Here is a 24,462-nt window from a genome sequence, read left to right as displayed (position 1 = left end):
AAAAATTAGCTGGGCATGGTGGTGCGTGCCTGTAATCCCAGCTAATTTTTTGTATTTTTAGTAGAGATGGGGTTTCACCATGTTGACCAGGATGGTCTCGATCTCTTGACCTCGTGATCCACCCGCCTCGGCCTCCCAAAGTGCTGGGATTACAGGCTTGAGCCACCGCGCCCGGCTATATTTTCATTTTTCTTGAATATATACCCCAGGAGTAGAATTACTGAGTCATATGGAAACTCCATTTAACATTTGAGAGACTGCCAGCCTCTTTCCTAAAGCGGCCGTGCTGTTTTACATTCCCACCGGTAGTGTGTGAGGGTTCCGATTTCCCCACGTCCTCGCCAACGCTTGTGATTATCTGACTTTTTGATCACATTCATTCTTGCATCCATTCATCCCTCAAGTATTTATAGAACATCTATATTCAACGAGGCAGAAGGCCCGCTGCAGAGCTGGGAAGGGAGTTTATCCCTTGAAGAGTTGTTTAGAGGATTCCACGGCATAATATCTAGAACAAGCCACCCCCCCACCCCCAGGCCCAGCACATGGTAGATGCTAAGAGACGGGAGACAATGAAGGAGAGGAGCTGGGGTGGCCAGGAATCACGGGGTCCCCTGGGAATGGAGGAAGAGGATAGAATCTGTGTGTGATGACCACTTACTGTGTGTGGGAACTGGTGTCCAGCGCTCATGACCTCGGGCCATTTGCAGGTAGCAGAACCGAGGCTCAGGCCAAGTAGCTTGTCCTGGGTCACTAGACTGAGAAGTAGTCAGTCTCCTGTTTGCTGGGTTCTTTATAACTATGGGCTGAGAGCCTTGCTTGGATCATCTTATTTAATCCTCCCAACCCCTGAGGTCAGGACTATTATTATGCCCATTTAGTAGGTGAAGAAACTGAGGCTCAGAGAGGTAGACTTCCTTGTCCAGTTGTGTAGCTGCTGAAGTTCAGTCCTGGGATTTGGAGCCATGTAGCCTAGCTTCAGAGTCCCTGCTGTACCTCCCAGGCCTCTGGGGGTGAGGGTGAGGGCTTGGATGTGTCTACTCTCTCTCTCCCTCCCTCCCTTTTCCACCCGCCATGTCCCACAGAGCCTCATCTTGGGTTGGAGACAGTCCTAGGGACAAGTGTGGCCCTAGGCTGGCTTTTGAGGGCCCTGCCATCCCTTCTTCCAGGAGTTTTGTCTGATGCCTTGCCCCGTGCCTCAGTTTCCCATCTGGGTGATGATGGTGGTGACTCCTAAGGCTGCTGTGGCTCAGACCATCTGAGTCTGGCTTGTTCTGTCCTTTGAAGAGGAGCAACGGAGAAGCCAGCGGGGCTGCTCCAGGCTGGGGGTGGGGAGTGGCATCTCCACTGTGTGTGAGTTTGGGCTGGTTATAAATAACCCAGCAAACAGGAGGGTGCGGGGAACCACAGCCCGCCTCCTCAAGAGGAGAGGCCTGGACACACATGCACACTTACAGACAGGGCCGTTTCAGTTACGTACGTACGTGTGTGTGTGTGTGTGTGTGTGTGTGTGTGTGTGCCTGGGGTGTATGCTCAGCATGTGTGTGGCTCTGGGGAGCCATCAGAGCTGTGCGAGCTCCTCAGACAGCTGTAAGGGCTGGGCTTACCTGGGCGCTGACTCCAGCAGGGTCTCTTCAGTTCCCTGGAGGAGTCTGGGGTCAGCCCAGCAGAGCTCGAGGGCTGGTGAGGTCCCTAGAGCCCCCTCACCTGGCTCCAAGTGGTTCCAAGGTCAGGCTGAGGATCCTCTTCTGCTCTTAGGGGCCTTCCATGTGCTCCCCCAGCCCCTTCCCACTGCCGCATCCCACCCTGCCTGCTCCCCCCTTCCCACTGCCACGTCCCACCCTGCCTGCTCTCCCCTCCCCACTGCCGTGTCCCACCCTGCCTGCTCTCCTCTTTCCTGCTCCAGTCCTGAACCCCATCCTGATTCTCCAGCTGAGCTCATTGGCATCTAGCACGTCGCCTGGGCCTTCTGCATCTGTGGAGTAAGGAGGCCCATTTCACCTGGCTCCTGAGAAGGTAGAGTCCAGTCAGTGAGGGGCCTGGTGCTTAGTGTGTGCTTGGTGAAGGCTGCTTTCCTCCAGGCCCTGGCCTGGTTGAGAAATGGCCAGAATGTAGGCTCCACTGGGAGCCCACTGATCTGCATATTTGCATATAATTTACATAAACATTTTATGACAAAATATGCTGGGATCAGTGTCAGTTTCTCTTCCCTCCTCCCAGCTCATTTGGAGTCCTCCTGACTGGATTTTAGAGGGACCAGCGAGGACTCTTGTCCACCCCTGGTTTTACACGTTTTACACACGGAGACTGAGGCCAGAGAAGAGCAGGGCCTGCCTCAGGATTCCATAATGACTGGGAGCAGGAGGCAGGTGATGCGGACCTCTGGGAGGGGTCCGACCCATAGGGTTCACTGAACGAAGATTGGTGGAGGCTGGCTGCGCTCCAGAAGGAGTCTGAGCCCTGGGGTTAGAGAAGTGACCACACAGACCCAGTCATTGCCGCCAGGAGCAATTGGAGAGGGAGGCAGACACATTCCTGTGAAGCCCCAAAACAAATCAAGTGGCCCATTTCAGGCAGTGGTGAGAGATTGAGGACTAGCCCTGGTTTTGCAGACTGGCTGGGCATGTGGGGAGGTCATGTGGGTGGATTTGGTGGTCAGGGAGGTGAGCTTTGGGTGGGGACACAGTGTCATGTTTCAGTGCCTACTAACTGCCTATTCAACACGAGGCACGTGACAGCTGGTATCTTCCTGTGTTGGGGTCATTATTCCCATTTCATAGGAGGACAGAGTGAGGCCCAGCGAGGTGAAGGGCTGTGACCAGGTAACTGGTTTGGGAGTGGGAAGCCAGGGCAGGAACACCTAACTCCGCACTGGGTTGTTCCTTGGAGACTCATGGGCCCCAGGAGTGGGCAGCCAGCCCTTGCCTGTTTGCTGTCAGGGACAGTCGTGGAGTCTGGAGACAGATTCCTGGAGGCACCTGCTGGTGAGTCATGGCGGGGGAGGGCGGTGCCTACCTGAGCTGGGCCACCTGTCATGTGAGTGTGTCTTGTCCCCCATTTCTGCTTACTCCCAGGCTTTCAGGCTGTCTCTGTGCAGGGAGCTGGGTGTGAGGTGGTGCTGCTGTCTGACATTTGCCCTGCTTTTGAGAACCTTCTGGCAGGGGCAACTGATTAGTGCTAGGAGCAGGTGTGCTCTACAATCCAAAGAGCATGGTCTTCAGGGTTCAGCTAATCTTGGATTCAAATCCTGGCCCATTGCTGTGTGACTTTGGGCTAGTTGCTTCACCTCTCTGAACTTTGGTTTACCCATCTGTGAAACAGGAATGACAATCCCTTTCTGGCACAGTGTTTGAGGAGAGAAATGAGGCAACGTGCATATACGGAGCCTGGCACTTAGTGAGGGCTCCCTCTGTGGGGGCTGTGATCATTTTTGTAAGGGATGGAATGGCCTAGACTTCTCCAGAAAAGTGCTCAGTGGAAGGAGTCTTGAATCACAAACTGGGGTTCCCTGCATGCATTCTCAGGGGTTCAGGAGTTCACTGAACACAGGATTTAGACTCAGCAAGGCCAGAATTTAAATCCTATGTGATTCCACTGGTGGCTTAACAGCCTCAGTCTCCTCATCTGTAAATGGGCAAAACAGTATCTGCTTCCCAGGGCGGGCAAGTGGGTTCACTGAGATCTGGTGGGAGGGGCCGTTGGAGTGATGGGAACATGGTTGGAGGGCCTTCTCCCTTAGTGAATGACAGCATAGTGGAGGCACTGAGTCCCCAAGAAAGGACTTTCTAATTTCGTCCAGGGAGGTGGTTGGCGTGCGTATGTGACATTCAAGCAGGCCCATAAAGGAGGCATTGTGTGAGCTGTGCCAGCTTCTTGAGGACATACCCAGTGCCTAGGAGAGTACTTGGCACACAGTAGGTGCTCAATCACCATCGGTTGTACTGATTAACCAGCGGAGTAGGTGCTGGCCAGGCAGAGATGGTGGGGAAAGGTACTGCAGGGAGCAGACAGGCCTGAAGGAGCCCATGTTCCCAGAGCCATAAATGGTTTTGCGTGGGAGGAGCATGGGGGTGGGCAGCTGGGAGCCGGTATGGGGGGTGGCTGCTGGGTCTGGAAATGGGGCCTCAGTGGGTGGTCCTGCTCTCAGGCACGAGCTTGGGGACAGGCATCAATGAGCCATGTGAGTCAGGGTGGCCGAGAGTGATGCGAGAGGCAGGTGGCTGGGATTGATGGGGCGGTGATGGAGGCGTCCCAGCCCGGGCTGAGGAGGGGGCCTGGCTTTCCCAGGCTTGCGTTGTCAGCTTCTGTCCAGGCACGGGGGACAGAGTGGCTGCTGTAGGGCAGCCAGCTTGCACCTCACAGAGACTGGCCAGGCTGGCTGAGCCAGGAACGGGGCTGATGGGAGGAGGTGGCGGGTGGGTGTCTGGGCACCACAGGCCAAGGTGGCCGCCAGACAGGCTGATGCCAGGGGAGGGAGCCAGGTCCTGCCGAGCCAGCCTGCCTGTGGTGAGGCTCGGCTGGGCCGCTGGGCCCTGCCAGCTCCCTCAGAGCCTTTTGTGTTCATTTCCTTTCCACCCCACTTTCAGTTTCCTCTCCAGGTTCCTCACCAACAGTCTCAATGGGGTCTCCGCGGAGAGACCAGAGAACGCCATGGATGGAGATTTAGGGAGAACGTGCCCTCTCTAATAACGAAAGTGCTATGGGATTATCCTAGAAATGCGGACAATCCTGAAAGGTCCCGAGAAGAAATGAAAGCCGCGTGTAATCCCACCGCCCGGAGAGAGCCTTAGGGAACCTTCAGTGATAATGCAAGATTTAGAAATTCACTTTGGTAGTGAGTTCATTAAAACAGGATCAAGTTCTACATATTTTTTTGTAACCTATTTTTTAAACATCATGATGAAACCCATATTAATAGCCAGCATTTACTGAACAATTTGTTAATGTGTGAACATGCGCCGCCTCCTGTAAACCCCACGAGGCGAGTACTCTTATCTTTGTTTTACCAGTTAAAGCAGCCTGAGGGAGTTAAACATCTGCCCAAGGTCACATAGGAATTGAGAGAGCCAAATGCACGTTCTCATCAACAGCTATCCTGTGCGGCCTTCTGATGATCAATGCGTACATTTTCCCACATCCTTCAATATTCCTTGAAACAAGTGAAAAAAAAAAAAGCCTTCTGTCTGACATTTATGTCTTTTAATAACCTAATTTGATGGTGTAGATTTGTGAGAACTCAATTGTTGATAGCTGTATAATATTCCATGCTATAGTTGTGCCTCATTTATTTAACTGGTCCCCTGTCGTTGGGTATGTGGGTTATTTCCATTTTTTCCCCTGTCATAAATGACATTGTCCTGGATCACCGTGACCTAAGGACTGAATTTGTGGGAGCCCAGAGTGTCAGAATCAGAAAGACCCTTAGGCCACCAAGCTGGGTTTTTCATTTTGCAAATGGGATAAAGGAAAGGCAGAGAAGGGGGAAGAGGATTTGCCCACAGTCTTGGAGGCTGTGGGCACCTGACCCAGAGCTGCTGCCTGCTCTTCTGTTGGGGCTGGGGTGGGGATGTGGGTGGGGGCAGGTGCCATCGTGGGAAAAAAGGGATCCTGTGGGGGGTGTGGGGGGATGGTGAGAACACAGGGCTGGATGGAGGACTGGCTGGAGGTGACAGGGGAGACACAGGCTTGGGGTAGAGAGCGCTCTGCTGCCAGGATGTCCTTGCAGAGGAATTGGCTTGGATGGGACAGCCCCAAAGGGAATGTTTCTTGCCCTCTGAGCTGCCTTGTAGGTGGATGGGGGTGGGGATAAGTTCAGTTGGTGAGAGGCTTGAGTGTGTAAGAGTTGGTGCTAGTGGGAGGGTGTGTGTCTGGGCTTGGTGGATTTTTTCAGGGAGCCCGTGGTGTTCAGCTAGGCCTTCTCTGGCCTCCCCGTTCTACTCCTCCCCAGGCCTCTGCTCTCTGGACTTGGGCCCTGCGGTCCGTTCCCCAGCAGGTGCAGTCCTTATGCCCCTCATCTCCAGCCACAGCGGGTGTGGGGCTGCTGGCTTCCTGGCCAGGGCAGCTGTGGCCGGGCGGGGGTGGGGACTGAGGCGTCCCCCTCCTGGTCCAGGCTCCCCATTGTGCAGCCCCCTTGGTTGTCTTGCTGCCTGGAGCCTGGCCCCGGCCCACATTCCTGCGGTGACGCTCTGGGTCTCCGGGGTGGATCTGGTGAGCGTGAGGGGCACTGAGTTCTCACAGGACTGAGGGCTTTTTGGGGACGGAGGCTGCAGGGATCCAGAGGGATGTGCTGAGGCGCCCTCCCTCCCAGCTTCAAGGAGCTAGTCATTAAGTCGCTGTGTGTCTTTGGCCAGATCACTTTACCTCTCTGAATGCCGTGTGGCAGACTAACCCTGCCTCTCTCTTCTCAGCAGATGTGGTAAGCAAGGCTTTCCCCTCTCTGTGCCTCAGCATCTACATTGGTAAGAGGGGAGAGTTAAAATCTTTGATCCCTCAAGTTGCAGTCTGAGGTGGGAAATGCAGGCCGTGGGATAGACAAAGCCTTTTGCAGCTCCGACTGTGTGCATGCATGATCTTACGTGATTCTCACAACTGCTCTACGAAGTATCATTATTGACCTCATTTAACCAGACAGAGGCTCAGAGAGGTTAAGTAACAAATACAAAGTCACCCAGTGAGAAAGCAGAGCTGGATTTGAGTCCAAGACTGTCAGAACCTAAAGGTGGGTCCTCAACCCTTACTCATGTCACCTCCGGTCACCGGGAGAGTGGGGCCTGAGTCTGGCTAATTAGGGGAAGGAAGCTCGGGCAGAACTAATTACACTTGATTTTATTCTTGGCTTTTGCAACACGATTAGCACGGCACAGGGGTGCCGGGCTCCTGGCCCCCAGCCAGCTGACCTAATTTGTGTGCCTGTCTGTTAACTTGCCCTTTCTCCCCCGTCATCCAGCCTTTCTCTTTTTGCCTGTCTGCACACTCCCCTGCTGTGTGGCCTTAACAATGCCACTTAACCTCTCTGGGCATTCAGCGTCTCATCTACTGCATGGGTGTAGTCACCGTCATGAGGAGGTTGAGGCTTACATGAGACAAAGACTTGGAAATAATAATAGAAATTTTAACACAAACTAACAGTCATCACAGCTACATTGACCAATTCATTTTTTGCTCGGCATTGGGTCCTGTGCTCAGCCCCTTCCCACAGCAGTGTTAGGAGCTGCACAGTCTTATCATCTCTATTTTACAGATGAGAAAACCAGGGTGCTGAGATTAAGTGGTTTGCCTGACAGCCAATGGGTAGAAAAAGAGGGACTGGTTCCTTCTGCTTTGCCTCGGTGCTGACCTGTTTCTCTAGGAAGGCGCCTGGTGGGGTAGGGGCCGGGCACGAGAGGCCCCAGACTCTGGAGTGGGCTCTGAGGGAGGATGGGGTGGGAGGGAGGTATGTGTCCCCTGCACTCAGTGTGAGTGATGAGCAGGAGGGCAGAGGTAGCCGTGGAAGGGAGGAGACTTAGCTGACATCCAGCTCATTTAGACCCTCACCCATCACAGCCCTGACCGGGTGCTCCTGGGACAGAGGGGGCTGGGCAACCTGGGAGGTGACATCTCCTTGCCCCTGGCCCAGGGGAGCCTCCCCAGCAGCTGCACTAAAACTCTAGGAGAGGATCGGTGGGAGTGGTGTGGAGTGAGGGGGCATGTGGGTCACTGCTGGGCCTGGTCCCTTCTGGGCTGGGGGCCTGAGGTGCCTCTGTGGAGTGAGGCTATGGCTTATTTCAAAAGGGTGTGGTGACAAGGGGACTGTGAGGAGAAATGGAAGTGGGACGTCAGTCCATTAGGAAGGTTGCCACGTTTCATCCCGACGTGTGTGTGCACCTGGAAGGAAAGTGCATGTGCGCGCGTGTGTGTGTGGAAGGAACTGGATGCAGGTATTGTGGGCCTGTTCATGGCATGTGAGGCGGGGTGTAGTCTGCTGGGGTGGCTGCAGGGAGGGACAATAGGCCACACACGTGTGGAGCAGGGTGTTGGGAGCACTCCGTGTGTTGGGTCCTGTGCTCAGCCCCTTGTCCCAGCAATGCTATGAGCTGCACAGTCTTACCGTCATGTGCTGGTGCGTGGGTGTGGATGTTGTGCGGGTGTGGACGGCTGTGGGCGTTGCTGAGCTGATGTCGTGCAGGGGGTGAGGGGCAGCGGCAGGGCACAGATGTATGAATTGAGCCCTGGATGAGCAGTGGGTCTGAGGGTGGCCCAGGAATGTCCAGGACAAGGGTTTCAGAGGCAGAGGACCCGTGCTCACGTTTGGATTCTAACCTCTGCCTCAGTTCCTGCATCTGTGGAATGGGGATGATAAAACCCTGGGCAGTTGTGATGCTTGAAGGAGGCTGCGCAGGTGACGTGCTCCCAGCGCCTTGCCTGGGGCTGGCCCTCAGCAGCAGTGGGCAGAGGTCTCTAGAGGGCCTTGGGAATGCTCGGCTGCTCTCCTGGGACCTGATGCTCAGGCCTTCAGGCGCCGTTGGGGGAGCCACTGCTGAGTGTCCCCTCCCGAGATTGGTGGTGGCCAGAAGCCGAAGGTTCTGCGCTTCCGCCGGGCACATTCGCTGTGTGTGGAGGGTGTGTGGGGTGCAGCCTAGAGGGAAGGTCATACCCAAGTTGTGAGGCTCATGTCTGAGTCAAAGGATGCACCTGCCAGGGGCGATACCTAGGAGTGATGTGTGTTTAGAGAACATGCATGTTCATGGCGGTGGGTCCGTGTTGTGGGCTTTGGTGAGCTGAGTGTGGCAGGTGGGGTCAGGAGAGTTTGCTGAGGTTTGTCGGGGCATCCATGGGGTATGTGGTGAGGAGAGGGGTGTGTGTGTGTCTGTGAGTACCCTGGGGACAGGTGTGTGCAGCTAGAGGTGAGGTAGATGGGTGTGTGCTGGTGTGGATCAGGCTGAATTGCCTATAGGCTGTGGTGAGTATACAGCTTGTGGTGGGTAAACATTATACTTAATTGTGTGTGTGTGTGTGTGTGTGTGTGTGTGTGTGTGTGTTCGCATGCACATGAGTTAGCATGTGCTCGGGGTTTTGGAGGCCTCCTATCAGGCATGGGGGAGAGTTGAGTTGTGTTTACCTGGAGGGGGCACAGTGAGGGTCAAGGAGAGGCTGGCAGGGTCCTGGGGCTTTTGGATTCAGTTCTCCTTTAAGGGAATGGCATAGATAATGATGCTCATTATGCATGGATTATGCAAATACAGAGGTTGTTTGGGGGTCAAAGGCTGATTGTCACCCTCCTCCTCAGGCATTCTGTGACTCCTGAGGCTTTCGAGGCTGCCTCCCAGGCTCCGTCTGTTCCCCACCACTCGCTTCTCTGTCCCCACTGGGAGTCGCAACTACTAGCACCCCTCAGCAGTGTTCCCGAGAGGGCCTCATGGAGTCCCAGCGCCCATGCCTGCAGGTCCCAGGTGTCCCCGCATTAAGTTCCTGCTGAGCATCCCAGGTGCACGCAAGGGTGACTGGGTTATTCCTCCCCCTGCCCGCCCTGCAACCTGCTTGCTGTTCGGAAAGAATGTGCTCTTGGACGCAGGTTTGGAAAATCACTGAGGTGGCCCCTTCCCCAGTCTTGCCTCATCAGCATGAGGCTAAATTAGGATGTGCGAGTTCTCCCCCCCTGCCTCCCACCCTTGCCTTCTCTCCCTCTCTCGTACCCGCCAGCCCACCCTCCCTGTCTCTGCCCCCTCTGCCCCCGGCCTCCCTCTGTCCTCATCTCTCTGTCCCTGTCTCTGTCTCCGCCTCCCCCCTCCCTGCCATCCTCTTAGTTCCCCCATGATCTCTCCCTCTCCTGCATCCCCCATCTCTGTGGGGAGCTGCAGCTCCTGGTCCTTAGCATAGAGAAGATGGTCGCCATGGTAACGGTTGTCATGTCGATGGCTACTGAGCTGGGGATGAATAGTATCTAGGTGAGCGCTACCTGAGTGGAGGCTGATGGGTTTGCAGGAGGCTCGATGCTTGTCTCTGATCAGAGCTGCACGGCAGGCCCTGCTCCCTCTGCCCCATGCATGTCGCTGTTTGTACCCACAGGCCTGCTGACACGATGAGCCTCTGTGGCTGCCTTTAGGTGAGCATGTGTCAGTGTGTGTCTATGCACGTGCTGTGTCTCTGGGGTGTGTCATTTCAAGGGTCTGTAGCTTAGGGGCAGGTCTTTGGGTTTGTGCAGGCTTTTCTTGGAGCATGCAGTTAGGGGCTAAGTAGCACTGGTCACGGAGGAATCTTGGGGACTCCCTTGTTTTGGCACCCACATTTACCTCAATTTGGGGCTTACAGAGACCACAGACCTCTTAGAATCCCTCCTCCCAGCTTAAGTGAAGACTGCCCGGCCTGCCTGGAAGGATAGAAAGATAGTGAAGACAGCCCCAGGCAGGGGCAGGAGCCGGAGCTGGGTCCCTGCTCGGTCCTATTCTTCTGAGTGACTCAGGCTGCTTGCCAGAGAGCTGGAGGGAGCAGGGACTCGCGGTTGGTTGGCTCAGGTTGTGGAGGGGAGTGGCATGGGGAGCTCTAGCTCCTCCACCCTGGGCATTTGTCTTTTTGGGAAGAGGGGAGCTGGGGGAAAGTTGGGCCCTACTGCTCGGAGCTCCTGGAACGTCTAAAAAGGAGGAAGACCCAGCAATTCGTCACGGGAGCAATTACACTAATTGTTCCACTCCATGACTCACTGGTAGAAAGTAAATACTGATTAATTCATTACTTCGAGACTATGTGTGTGTGTGCATTTGGTGAGGGGCACCTCCTGGCTGCCTGCCCTGGCTGGGCTGGGCAGGGCTCTGGAGCAGGGGGTTGAGACTGGGGATAGGAGATCCCCACTCTGGCTCTGTATCAACTCCAGAAGCGGGGGGGCGTCAGTGTCAAGGGGTGAGAGGCTGGTCTCCAAATGCAGTGCCGGTCCAGCTCCTCCCCTGCTCACACACACCCCAGGGCTCCCCACAGCCAGTCCAACATTGTAGATGCTTAGAGACCACCTCAGACCTACTCAACCACTGAGCTGGGTTTTCACAATATTCTGATAAGCAGTCAGGATGAAAAATGACCAGTTTCCAAGAGAAAGTCATCAGCCAGACACTGAAAGCCTTCTGGGATGGGGCCCCAGGTGACCTGCCCCTGCCCCACGCCTGCCCTGTGAATTATTCACACACATGCACTTTCCTTCCTGGTACACACAAGATCTCTGTCACCCACGTGGATATCACTCAGCCCACAAGGGCACCTGCCACCCCCTCGGCACACTCAGGCTGCCAGTCTGGGGTGTCGAGCCCTGTGTTCGCCTCTACCTTCCCCAGGCCCAGCGCTGGCGCAGTGAGAACTTTGAGAGGCCTGTGGACCTGGAGGGCTCTGGGGACGATGACTCCTTTCCCGATGATGAACTGGATGACCTCTACTCAGGGTCGGGCTCGGGCTGTAAGTACCCTCTCCCCACCCCTGCCTGGGGGCTGTGACCAGTCTGCATCCTGAGCCTACTCCGAGGAGCCCACAGGGGCTTGCTTCAGTGAGGCGGGGGCACGCTACTGTATGGGCAGGATCCCCAGAACAAGAAGGGCAGAACGTCCCCCTGGGGATAGAACAAGGCCTGGGAGGACCTCAGGGCCCCGGCCGCCCAGCTCTCCAGGGGCTCCTGTCTGCGTCTCTGTGTGTGCTGTGTGGCTCTCTCTGCAGACCTTGCTTGGTTCAGGTGGTCCCCTCAGGTCCAATAAGCTGTGGCCAATGGTGAGGTTAGGGCAGTGATGGCACAGGGCGGGCAGGGGCTTCAAGTGGTGCCAGGGATGGCCATGCCCTGGGGAAGAGGAGCCAGGCCAGGTGGGTCTAGCAGAGTCTCTGGAGGGAAGGGCACTGGGAGCCCACTCTGCCACATAGCAACTGTGCCCCTCGGTGCTCCCCTCCCTGAGTCCCTGGATTCTCACCTGTGGATGATGAGAAACACACGTTCCTCTCAGTGCCTCTAGAAGGGTTTGGAAGTGGGGATCTGGCACAGAGGAGAAGCTCTCAAAACGGTAGCAAAAAGAAGGCAGCTGAGATTGGGCCCAGTGAGGGCATGGACTGGCATCTGATGAGATGGTAGAGGATCTGCATGCCACGGAGCTGGCTCCCCATAGCCCTCGCCCCTGGTCTCCCCTCCTCAACCCAGTCCTTTGAGCCTCTTCCAAGTTAATCTTTGTAAAACCCATTTCTGTTGGGTTACATCTCCACTTGCAGAGCTCCCCGGCTCCCCTCCCTCCTGCCTGGTTCTGAGCCCAGCAGCTGGCTGTGGCTTCTCTCTCCCCCAGCCCCCACCCCTCTTATCTCATTTCCTCTCGGGTTCCTTCACTGTCCCGCTTTGCGTCAGCCAGATTACCCAAGCAGTTCCCTTGTAGCAAGGGCTTGTTCTCCCTCTTACCCTCTGCCTGTGCCTCTGGGGGAAGCCCTTAGTGTACCACCCCTTCCTTGAGCTCATGGTAGGGGTGACTTTGGGGTCTGACTCTTCCCAGAATGCCACTCCTGTGCTCCCCTGCAAGCCCTAGCAAGATTTGCAGCCAGTAGAGCTTCAGTTGCTCTGCCTAGATTCAACCTCACAGAAGTGTAGGCTGGGTGAGCAGGAATAGTCAAGATGGGCTTCCTGGAAGAGGTGGCCTCTAGAAGAATATTTGACTTGGCAGAGAGAAGTTGGGGAACATCAGCAACTGGCTACCTCTGGCCAGGCTGTGCCTTCCTCCTTTCTCTCATCTTTTCTGGGAAAATTGGGCAAAGAGAGGGGGTTGGGAGCCCTAATTTTTATGGCCATTGCTTACCTGGGATCCTCATGCCCCTCACAGCCACCCAGCTCCCTAGCTCTCTCCCTCTTCCCCACCCCCTCAGACTTCGAGCAGGAGTCGGGCATTGAGACAGCTATGCGCTTCAGCCCAGATGTGGCCCTGGCGGTGTCCACCACACCTGCAGTGCTGCCCACCACGAGCATCCAGCCCGTGGGCACACCATTCGAAGAGCTCCCCTCTGAGCGCCCCACCCCGGAGCCAGCCACCAGTCCCCTAGTGGCGACAGAAGTCCCAGAAGAGCCCAGCCAGAGAGCCACCACCATCTCCACCACCGTGGCTACCACTGCTGCCACAACCACAGGGGCCCTGACTGTGGCCACAGTGCCTGTCACAGTGGCCACCGCTGCCCCCAGCACCCCTGCAGCACCCCCTGTTACGGCCACCACTGCTGTTGTAAGGACCACCGGCGTACGGAGGCTTCTGCCTCTTCCACTGACCACAGCAGCCACGGCACGGGCCACTACCCCCGAGGCACCCTCTCCCCCCACCACGGTGGCTGTCTTGGACACCGAGGCACCAACACCCAGGCTGGTCAGCACAGCTACCTCCCGGCCAAGAGCCCTTCCCAGGCCAGCCACCACCCAGGAACCTGACAGCCCTGAGAGGAGCACCCTGCCCCTGGGGACCACTGCCCCTGGACCCACGGAGGTGGCTCAGGTGAGGGTGTTGGGAAGGGACAGGGAGGAGGGCAGGGGGGTGGGTCAGGGGAGGGGTGAGGAGAATGGAGCTGGGCAGGACTGAGGACCAGGAGGCTGTAGAGATGAGCCAGACAAGGTGGGGGTGAGGGGCAGGACCAACGGACAGATCAAATCGGGAGGGAAGAGGGACAGAGGTGATTGGATCCTAATGGGACAGGACATTGTTGGGGAAGGAATTGGGTGAGTGTGTGCAGTGGTGACAGGGAGGACCGGGCCATGTGTTCTGGTGGAGAGCATTAACTCAGCGGTCTGGCAGCTGGATTCAGATCCTTCTGCTGCCACTTCCTAGTCATGGGATCTCAGGCCGGTCCCTGATCCTTTCTGTACCTCTGCTTCCTCATCTATGGAAAGGAGAAAACAATAGAATGTATATCATTTCATTGTGAGCATGAAATCACCTGACATATCCACAGTGCTCCTGACACATCTAACAGCCCTGGTGATGGTAGACCCACTAGGTTCTCAGCTGCTGTCATCATCACGGTTGTTATCATTGGTTTGAGGGTGGTTGAAGCCGGGCATGTGAGAATGCGCCACTCTCCTGGCGGAGGGCTGCCTGGGTGTGGCTCAGTGCTCAGCCCACCCCTCGCTCGGGCTGTTAGCGTCAGGCCTCACGCCCACCCCTCGGGTGGCACTGTGGTCATCTCATTTTACAGATGAGGCAACTACTGGTGCACAGGGTGGGGAAGCCACTTCCCAAGGCTCTGCAGCTAGTGGTGACAGTCAGGATTTGAACCCAGGCAGTTGGCACCAGAGTCCGGCAGTCTCGCAGGGCCAGGGCTCCATGTGTGTGCGTTTGGGGTATGATGGATGGGGCGAGGGATTGATGGGAAGGGCATGAAGATGTTAGGGGTGCCAGGGATAGGTGGATGAATCCCAAGGACATGAGAGAGGTGGCCTGGTCCCTGCTGGGTGCACTGAGTCAGATGGAAAGGCAGTAACACGGCCTGGGTGCCAGAGCTCTCTGCAGCTGGCCTCACTGAGGAGGGTCCTTGGGCCATGGAGCTGCTTTGGAGTCAATGTGAGTCCCTTGGACTCCCCACCCAGCCCAGCAGGATGCAGGCCCTTCCCTCGCCTCCTCATGCAGCTGGGGAAGCCTGGTGTTTTCACACAGACTTGGCCAAGCAGGAAGGGGCAACAGTGACGCGGCACGGCGCTCAGGAGAAGGCGTAGCACAGGCCTGGCATGCAGGGAGTGCTAAGTGTTAGCCCCCAGGGCAGTAGGACGGCGGTGGGGGTTACGCACGCAAGTATGGTTGCCCTGTGGCAGGGGGTGCTGTGGCCTGACTCCTGGGCTCATGCCACCCTCTCTGCAGACCCCAACTCCGGAGACTTTCCTGACCACAACCCGGGCTGAGCCAGAGGTGCCGGTGAGTGGGGGGCCCAGCGGAGACTTTGAGCTATCGGAAGAAGAGACCACACAACCAGACACAGCCAATGAGGTGGTAGCTGTGGGAGGGGCTGCGGCCAAGCCGTCACCTCCACCTGGGACACTGCCCAAGGGTGCCCGCCCGGGCCCTGGCCTCCTGGACAATGCCATCGACTCGGGCAGCTCAGCTGCTCAGCTGCCTCAGAAGAGTATCCTGGAGCGGAAGGAGGTGCTCGTAGGTGAGGCTTGGGGTCTGGGCCAAGGGGAGCCTGGGAGGATCCCAGAGTGAGGCAGCTAGCTGGGCCTCAGTTTGCCTCTAGGAACCCAGAAGGGAGATCAGGGCGTGGCTTCCTAGGAGCCAATAGGAAGGAAAGCTGGGCACTCAACCCCCCAGGACCTGCCTTCTGGCTCCTCCCCTGACTTTCCTCCTTCCCAGTATCCAACCCTGACTTCACGTCCGTCTCTAGGTCTTTCCTCAGTGCTCTCTGACCCCTGCGTGGACTGTGACTTTGATCCCCGCTTTCCTGGGCTGCACTGGCTGACCCCTTGGGACCTTACTTCCTAGATGCTAATCTCTGACCCACCCTTCAGCTTGACCTTCCCCAGTTTTTGACCCCAGTGTCTGTGGACCTGCCCTGGCCGCATCTAGGGAGTCTCTGGACTCCTGGTCCAAATCCCGGCTTTGCACTCAGGCAAGGTACTTCACCTCCCCAGCCTGCCTTCCCTTCATCTGTAGGTTGGGGATAGTCGTTTTGCCCTTAATGAGTTCTAAGAGGCACATCTGTTCACATGTTAACTCTTCTGTAATTGGGGTATATCATATTTAGTTAGCAAACTTTTTTCTTTCCTGGCAGTTATAAAATATTGAGGCATCTTATGACTGATGGCATTTTAAATTTGATGAAGATCTCAAATGACCCCTCCCTGTTGGGGCTGGTGTGAGGGTTCAGCGAGTTAGTGTGTTAGGTGATCAGAATGCAGCCACTGAGGTCCTGTAAATGGCAGCCAGTGCTGGTAGTAGTAGCATTGACTCCGTCTTCACTCCAGCTCAGATCCAGGACCTCCAGCCCTCTCCTCACCCTGGCCCCCATCCCTGAGGACCCTCTGCCCTGGTTCTACCCTGCCTTTGGGCCTTGACCTCTGCCCTCTTCCTCCACAGCTGTGATTGTGGGCGGGGTGGTGGGCGCCCTCTTTGCCGCCTTCTTGGTCACACTGCTCATCTATCGCATGAAGAAAAAGGATGAGGGCAGCTACACACTGGAAGAACCCAAGCAGGCGAGCGTCACGTACCAGAAGCCTGACAAGCAGGAGGAGTTCTATGCCTAATGGAGCCACAGTGCCTCCCTGCAGCCTCAACACCGCCCGCCGTCCAGTCCCCAGCCTGGCCCCACCAGTCCAAGCCTGGGACTGGGCCTGGAGCCTGGCCCCCGTTCTTCTCTGCCCTCCCTCCCAAGGCCTGCCCAGGCTGCCAGCCTCACAGATCTTCCCCGAGGAACAGGGGCTGCTGCCATCACTCCAGACTGTGCCCTTACAAGCCCAACTCTTGTTCCCCTCATCCCTGCCACCAGTCTGGGGCTTCAGGACCTCACGTCAGTTGGAGGGGAGGAAGGAAGGTCCTGATTGACTGGTGGAAGAAAGGGCGGGGCTCGAGATGGGCCTGAGCCCCGGCTTGGCCCCCACAGGGCTCACTGAGATCTCCTTTTTGGGGCAGAAAGGGACTCAGGCTGGTTTCCAGGACAAAAATTCGTTTGTCCCTGAAATCATCTAGACACTGCAACCTCTTGCATCTATCCCATGGCCTCTCTCTGCCTGGGTGAGAGGGTGTCCCTTGTCACCAGCCTGTTTTGTCCCATCTTTCTGGGGTTGTTGAGTCTCTCTTCTTGCCTGCCAAGTACACATGCACCCCAGACTTCATTTCTTCCTGCATCTTCCCCTAAGGAACCGCTTCCTGAGAGTGCCGGGGCAGCCGCTGGTGAGGAGAGGCTGCTCTGATGCCTCTCCCATGAGGGGACTCTGCACAGACACCATTGCCCACACTGTCACACACATTTTCATGCAGTCACACACCAGACATAGCATGCAATGACAAAACCAGACACAATCCTGACTGCCCAGCCAATCGAGACATATCACAGAACACACACATCCCTCCAAGAATGCTACTCTCTTGCGTCACTTACACACCCCCAGACACTAAGTACAATGCACGTCACTAGTCATGGTCCCGTGACAGTGACAGTGTGGCCTCCTCCTGCCCCCAGTACACCCACACTCTGGTACCACACACATTGTCTCCTGCTTTCAGGCTCACTGGGGGAGGGTGGAATTGAGCCAGAACAGTCAGCCCATATTGGGTCCCCTGGAGTTGCCCCACCATACTCAGTCCCATGCCATGGTGCCCACACCAACCATGTGGCCACCAACCCCAGCCGGTGTCAGACACAATCCCATGTGGATGCACAATCTCACGCCACATGACCTGCTCTCAGTGCTGGAGGGAAACAGGCCCTTGCCTTTCCTGGAAAAAGTGTGGGGCCACAGCCCTTTCAGGGCATTGCATGCAGGGGGGCCTGGCCTCAACCCTACCTGCTTCCTCCCCACGGCAGCTGGCAAAGGGGGAGGTTTGGGGCCACCCCTGCCACTGGCTGGGAGCCTGGGGGCTCCTCTAAGGCTGAGGAAGGAAATTTGACCCCAGGCTGTGAGGGGCTCTTGGGTCTCCCAGGACAGAAGACCCAGGGCAGGGAGGGGGCATGTGGATGGGCTCCTTCATTTCCCTGTGACCCCTTCTTGCTCTGAGCTAGGGGGCTGACTCTGCCTCCCAGGACACAAGTCTCCAAAGTGCCTGTGAGGGCGGGCCCTTCGCACTCTCTGCCCTCTGCCTGGCCAGGCCAGCCTCAGCCCACCTGCCCAGGGGCCCTCCCTGTGGACATCCCCTCACCTATTTGGCCAAACATTTCTGGCTGCAGCTTCAGGGGCCATGGCTGGAAGCAGCCGCAGGCCAAGGGCAGGGTTTGAGGGATGAGACTAGGTAACAGTGGGGGAGGTGTTACCTCCTTTGTTACCTAGCAAGTAGGACTATTTCCATCGGTACTTTAAGTGTGGGGTCACAGATCTTTAGGGGAGGGTGTACTTGGCAGGGGGCCTCCTGGAGCCAAAAGGATAGATGTGAGTTGTGATTGGCTGGCGCTCACACCCCCACCCCTCACCCACAACCCAGATTCAAGTCAGGAAGGCAGGTTGTATTTCAGGGCCCTTTTCAAGATGCCCTGGCAGCAGATTTCTGCAGGGTGCGGGGTAGCAGCGTGTAGGCAGTGAGGGTGAGGTTCTGGGGGCTGTCCCACAGCCTGTCCGTTCCAGGCTGGACTCCATCTTCAAGTCCCAAAACCCTCCTTCGCAGGGCCCAGAGGCTTGTGAGGAAGCCAGGTGGACCCAGCCTTAGAAGAGTGGGCATGGGGGGCCCCCGAGATCTGGAGGAGGTGGGTTGGCCTCAGTCATCTTTGGAGCAGAAGGGCTGGGTCCTAGGAGCGGAGACCACAAGGCTGTCTCCCCACCCTACTCCCTGGGGTGCTGCTGCCTTGGGAACTACGGCTCTGGTGAGATGGCCTGGGCAGGCCGAGGCTGAGAAACCAGGGAGGAGAAAGGAGAAAGGGCTTAGGCCTCCAGCCGCAGAAGATGCTGGCCCCTGGGCGGGAGACTCAGCAGGGAGTGCAGCTTCTGAGTAGGGCTGGAGCCTGTGGGGGGGCGGCCCCAATCGGCCTGGTTCCCAGGGGTTGGCTTCTGATTTGGGGCTTGAGCCCCTGGCGCTGGCCTCTCTTCTCTGTCCTTAGCATCTGAGAGAAGAGGCCAGGGGCCTTGTTCATGGAGCCCCGGACCCAAGGCAGATGTCCAGGCTTCATCCTTGTGAGCTTGAAGAGTCTGACCAGCCCAAATCTGCCCTGGCCAGCCTGACCGAGGCAAGGCAGTCCGAGAGTTCAGTGAGGACAAGCTGGGGTTCTCCGAGGTGCAGTGTGGGTGCAGGGCCCTCATGTGCCCCTGCCCCCACCTGTGATAGGGTGTCCGAGGGGCTTTGGCATTTGCTGGAAGCACAGCGAGTTCCAAATGAGAGGGAGCTTGTGTGGCTTGAGAGCCTCTGGGGCCCTGGCTGCCGGAACACCTTGAGAGCCCAGACCCTGTCTCCAGGGGGCCAGACGGGGGCCTCGCCTGAAAAGCTGGTCCCCTTGATCTCTGGAGGTATGTGGGTGGCAGCCAGGGCTGGGCAGGGCTTAGGCCTCCAGGTGGGGGCCCTTGGATGCAGGGAGAACCTCAGCCTCACGGGGAGGAGCGGCTGCCTCCCGGGCTCTCTGAATTTCTTCTTCCAATAACTGCAGCCCTGGACTTGCCTCCTCAGGCCTCCTGCCTGTAAATAGAGGCCCACAAACTGTACAGATTTACAGAGGCATCAAGACTGGCCCCGGGAGTCGCCATCTGAGGGCCAGTGGCCCCAGCATCCCCCGGGTGCCTGCCTGGCACCGCAGTGCCCCTGGCCTCAGCGTGGTGAATGCATGTAAATATTTTTCGTAGGCGGCGTGGCTCCAGAGAGCCCCCTGAAGACAGTGTCCCTCCCTCTGGTGAGTCCTCTCCTGTACAGAACTGGCCTGGGGTGTGTGCGGGTCTGCGTCCCCTCCCCCAGGCCTTCCCTGTCCCTTCTCTCCCCTGTAACCTGTTTATTAACCATGCCTGTCCTGAGTTCATGGCCAAAACCTTAAATAAGGAAAACAAGACAGTGGAAAAAGAGACCAGGGCACCTGCCCCGCCGCGGGGACTCACCTGAACCAGCCTTGTGAAGGAACTGGCTTTTTTGTTTTTGTTTTTGTTTTTTAACACTTCCCGTGCTGTGCCCATTTATAAGAGGAAATAAAATTAAGCTGAAATAATGTGCCGTGTCCAGAGTATAAGATAAATATGGTCATTTGGGGAGGGCCGCCCGTGGTCGCACCCTGGGCCCCAGACACCTTCCCCCGTCAAAGAAATTGAGAACCAAGCAGGGAAAATTGACTAACAGCTTCTCGTGGGAACCATTATGGTCAAAGCTGCTGATGGTTGAGCGTGTCCAGGAAACCACGGAGCTGCTGCGGTGAGGCTGGGGTGGGGCTGCGGTTGGGAGGGGCCAGGCAGTGGTGACAGGGGCCTGTGGTTCACCCCCAGGGGAAGAACTCTGGCTTTAGGCCACAAATAAAAAATCTTGGGACCACAGGATACCAGAGTCAGAGTAGCCAAGACAGAGACCCAAGGCCCAGGACCTCACTGTGGGACCTCAGACAGCTTGACACCTCAGTGCCTCAGTTTGCACAGCTATAAAGTGGGGTGAAGGGGCCAGATGCCGCTGGGAGGTCCTCATAGAGGAAGGAGCCAGTGAGACCCTGCTGTGATGTGGGGGTTGGATTACCTAGATTCAAAGCCAGGCATGCATGGCTGTTCATGCAGGACCTTCAGAGGGCCACGCCCCGTCTTCTGAATGCCGTCAGCCTCCCACCCTGCTCCCCGTCTCGAGTTCCAGTGATGTGATTTTATTTTCAGCTTGGAGGAGTAGAAGGAGCACGGTCTTGAAGCCAAGCAGACCCTTTGCTCTACTTCTCTGAGCTTTGGTTTCCTTGAAGGCAAATGGGGACAATATGGTTGGTATTTGGAGGCATGAAGCATGGCAAATATGCCCATCTGCAGCTGGATTTATATTCTTCTCTTTGCAGCACCTGCCTCGTACCAGGCAAACCTTTATCCAAATCCTAGCTCTGTCAGTGACTAGCTATGTGACCTTGGGTAAGTGATTCAAACTCAGTGCTCAGTTTCCTCACCTGTAAAATGGGGGCAATACTCGTAGTGGCCTCATATGCATAGTGCTTAGAGCTGTGGCAGGCGTGGAGTAGGTGCCGTACAAACGCGGGCGATTATTACTGCTCTTGTTGCTATTGTTATCACTGTGATTTGCAGGGCCCAGCACAGTGCCTACGGATTGAATCAGTGACACTGAGCTGGGGTAGCAATCAGACTATCAGGGCCAGCTCTAGTGTGAACTATGACTGAGGGGTAGGCTTGTTACAGCGAAGGGCAGAGCCTGGAAACCATGCATTCGGGTGCAGATGGGCTGGGCGCTGCTGGGAGTTGGAGCATTTCCCTCTGGGCCCCCTCACCCAAGATATGAGCAATAAAACCAAGAGGGAAGGAGGAAGAATAGCTGATTGTTTCCTGCAGCCCAAGAGTCACAGCCACCCGGCCCAAGCTGCCCTGAGAACAGAGTGTGCTCAGCTTCCAGGGCCACCCACCCTGCCTCTGCTGGCCTGAGGTGGGGCTCAGGGCCGAAGAGGATCCAGGTTTATCACCACCAGATAACCAGTAGGGATGAGAGAGGGCAGACAGCTAAAGGAATGGGGTGAGGCACTATGCCAGGTACCGCGTATTATGTTAGCTCATTTAAGCCCCAGGTCTGGGCTCTTGGCCTGTTTTTGCAAATGAAGTAACTGAGGCTCAAACAGCAGAATCCCAAAGCCCTAGAGCAATTGGAAGGTGCAGTGGGATTCTGCTGTCTCCTCCTTGCCATGAGCTAGCTGTGAGGATGGGCAGGTTGCTAAGCTTCTCTGAATCTCAATCATATCATCAGAACAACAGGAGCTCTTGGTGTTACTGAAAGGCTCTAATGATGCATTAACACATGACATTTGTGGGTTGCCTTCCAATTATCACCATTCATTCATAGACATTAATTATTGGGGAGAATTTTTGCCCCTCTTTTATCATAAACAATGTGTTTATGATAAATACATTGGCCCTATCAGCAAAATCCACACTGTAGGACACTACAGGAAAAATGATCCAGTTCTTTCAACAAATAAATTATAAGGAAGACAAAAAAAGAGAACGAGACGGAGAATTTATAGATAAGCTTAAATTACATGTTAACTAATCAATATGGGAACCTGATTCAGATTCTGATTCAAACAGATTATATTTTTTAAATGCCCCAGTTGGCTGGGTGCGGTGGGTCACACCTGTAATCCCAGCACTTTGAGAGTTCGAGGCAGGCCGATCACCTGGGGTCGGGAGTTTGAGACCAGCCTGACCAACATGGAGAAACCTCGTCTCTACTAAAAATACAAAATTAGCCTGGTGTGGTGGTGCATGCCTGTAATCCCGACTACTCAGGAGGCTGAGGCAGGATAATTGCTTGAACTCAGGAGGCAGAGGTTGCAGTGAGCCGAGATCGTTCCATTTTACTCCAGCCTGGGCAACAAGAGCAAAACTCTGTCTCAAAAATCAATAAAATAAAATGCCGTAGTTATGACCTAGGAAGAACTTGCCCTGGCTAATGGTGAATGACACCTGTATGCTCCCAAACCCATGCCCATTCCTTACTGCATGCCAGTAAGACTCTTTTCAATATTCCCAGCAAGACAAGATAAAGGTCTAGACTTGGCTTTGGCCAAATGGAGGCAAGTGGAAATTGAACACTGAGTGAATGAGTAAAAACTGTATATATGTGTATATATACACACACATACACATGTATATGTATATACAGACTGAAATATTTTATACACATATGTATATATGTGTGTATGTATTTTTAATACGTGTATACATATATGTGTATATGTGTATGTATGTATATATTTTTTGAGACAGGGTCTCATTCCGTCACCCAGGCGGGAGTGCAGTTGTGTGATCATGGCTGACGGCAGCCCCGAGCTCCCCAGGCTCAGGTGATCCTCCCACCTCAGTCTCCCAAGTAGCTGGGACTACAGGTACTCACCACCACGTCCGACCAATTTTTGTATTTTTTGTAGAGACAAAGTTTTGCCACGTTGTCCAGGCTGGTCTCACACTCCTGGGCTCAAGCAACCGAGTGAATATTTGTTATTAAGGATTCATTGTCAATGCTCTTAGATGTGATAATGACCCTGTAGTTATGTTTTTAAAATGCGTCCTTACCTTTTAGAGATACAGGCTGAAATATTTGTAGATGAAGTGACAGGGTATCTGGAATTGGCTTCGAAATAACATGGGGAGGAGTGGGTGAGGGAACAGAAGAAGTAAGATGGGGCTTGAGTTGATCATTATCAACGTGAGTGATGGGCATGTAGGGGCTTCGTTCTATTATTCTGTCTACTCTGAGTTTACATTTGAAATTCTCCATAATAACGCGCTTTAAAACAGAAGAAGCCAATTCCTGGAGGGGCACGGGGAACTGCCTGAGGTTGCAGCCCCAGGAAATGGAGAGCTGGGCGCCCTGCTGCAAGCCTAGGCCCCGGGCCGCTCCCCCAGCCCCTGCCTGGGAACTCCTGCCGCGTCCTGCTTTCCTCGGCTTTGTGTCATCCACTTCCAGGTAGTCAGTGCCTTCATGGGCCCCGTTCCCTCTCCTTTTATGAAAACTGACTTCCATGAGTGGCTCTGTTGAAATAATTTGCATGAAATTGTCATGACTGACGTGGCTTCAGCTGTTTCCCTCCTCCAGAGGTGTTCATTCATTGCCAGAGAAAGCAGCAAAAGCAGCCCTTCCCAAGTGAGCCATGTGTTTTGCTCACGAAGCACTGTCCAGGAAGTCCTTGGCCTCACTTGCCATTCATTTACATCAGTCCTGGGAGATGGGCTGGCTGGGGATTACGCCTCCCACTTTGAAGGACATTAGATTTGTTCATCACCATCCCCTACCCTCAGTGCCTGCCCCTGTCCATTTTCAAGGCTCTGACCAAGTCTAGACCTTTATCTTGCCTTGCTGGGAATATTGAAAAAGAGTCCTACCGGCATGCTGTAAGGAAAGGGCATGACTTTGGGAGCAAACAGGTGTCATTCACCGTTAATCAGGGCAAGTTCTTCCTAGGTCATCCTGGGGAAGCCCCTTCACCTACCCTCTACCTCCCGGGCCTTGGCTTCCTCCTCTGTGTCATGGGCACGGTGATGATGGCTGCAGAAAAGATTTGTGGGGACCCAAAAAGTGGGCAGATCTAAGTGTCCAGCACCATGACTGACACGCAGCAGGGGCACAACACTAAAAATGAAGATACGAAAGATACTGCAATACAGTCATGCGTCACGTAATGATGGGGATGCGTCATTAGACGATTTCACCTGTGTGCATCGTAGTGCCCTTAAACAAACCTAGGTGGGATAGCCTGCTGCACACCTAGGCTCTGCGGTGCAGACCATTGCTCCTAGGTTGCAAAGCTGCACGGCATGCTACTTTACTGAATGCTGTGGCAAATGTAGCACAGTGGCAAGTATTTATGCATCTCAACATATCCAAACATAGAAAAAGTGCCGGAGGCTGGGCACAGGGGCTTATGCCTGTAATCCCAGCACTTTGGAAGGCTGAGTCAGGAGAATTGCTTGAGGCCAGGAGTTTGAGACCAGCCTGGGCAATATAGTGAGCCTCTAAATAAAAATAACACTTTAAAAAGTTAGCTGTGTGTGGTGGTATAGTCCTGTAGTCCCAGCAACTCAGGAGGCTGAGGCAAAAGAATTGGAACCCGTGGGGTGGAGGTTGCAGTGACCCGAGATCTTATCACTGCACTCCAGGCTGGGTGACAGAATGAGACTTCATCTCAAACAAACAAACAAACAAA

At 55.3% G+C, this 24,462-nt stretch overlaps 1 protein-coding gene and 1 long non-coding RNA gene across 3 annotated transcripts in view; one reads left to right on the top strand and one right to left on the bottom strand.

Moving 5' to 3' along the window:
* Positions 1–19,897, bottom strand: part of LOC116529153 — a 27,388-nt gene extending 7,491 nt beyond the window's left edge. The window contains exons 1-2 of the long non-coding RNA XR_004259409.1: positions 19,887–19,897; positions 10,295–10,300 (exon numbers count right to left, since the gene is read on the bottom strand). This is a non-coding gene — a long non-coding RNA (uncharacterized LOC116529153). The remainder of the gene's footprint in view (positions 1–10,294; positions 10,301–19,886) is intronic.
* The window catches only part of SDC3 (syndecan 3), a 93,898-nt gene that overhangs the window by 17,164 nt on the left and 52,272 nt on the right, over positions 1–24,462 (top strand). The window contains exons 2-5 of one of the 2 annotated variants that reach the window (XM_032246662.1): positions 11,298–11,415; positions 12,847–13,460; positions 14,817–15,108; positions 16,029–19,782. In XM_032246662.1, coding sequence (XP_032102553.1) covers positions 12,879–13,460; positions 14,817–15,108; positions 16,029–16,195 — 1,041 coding nt within the window. In that variant the 5' untranslated portion in view covers positions 11,298–11,415; positions 12,847–12,878 and the 3' untranslated portion in view covers positions 16,196–19,782. Of the gene's footprint in view, positions 1–9,933; positions 10,082–11,297; positions 11,416–12,846; positions 13,461–14,816; positions 15,109–16,028; positions 19,783–24,462 lie in introns of those variants that run through there. The other variant, XM_032246661.1, reaches the window with a different exon arrangement.

Source organism: Sapajus apella, unplaced genomic scaffold, assembly GCF_009761245.1.
Source record: "Sapajus apella isolate SASKATOON/1434 unplaced genomic scaffold, GSC_monkey_1.0 scaffold62, whole genome shotgun sequence".
Lineage (NCBI taxonomy): Eukaryota > Metazoa > Chordata > Mammalia > Primates > Cebidae > Sapajus > Sapajus apella.
This window is presented reverse-complemented; position numbering and strand designations above follow the sequence as displayed.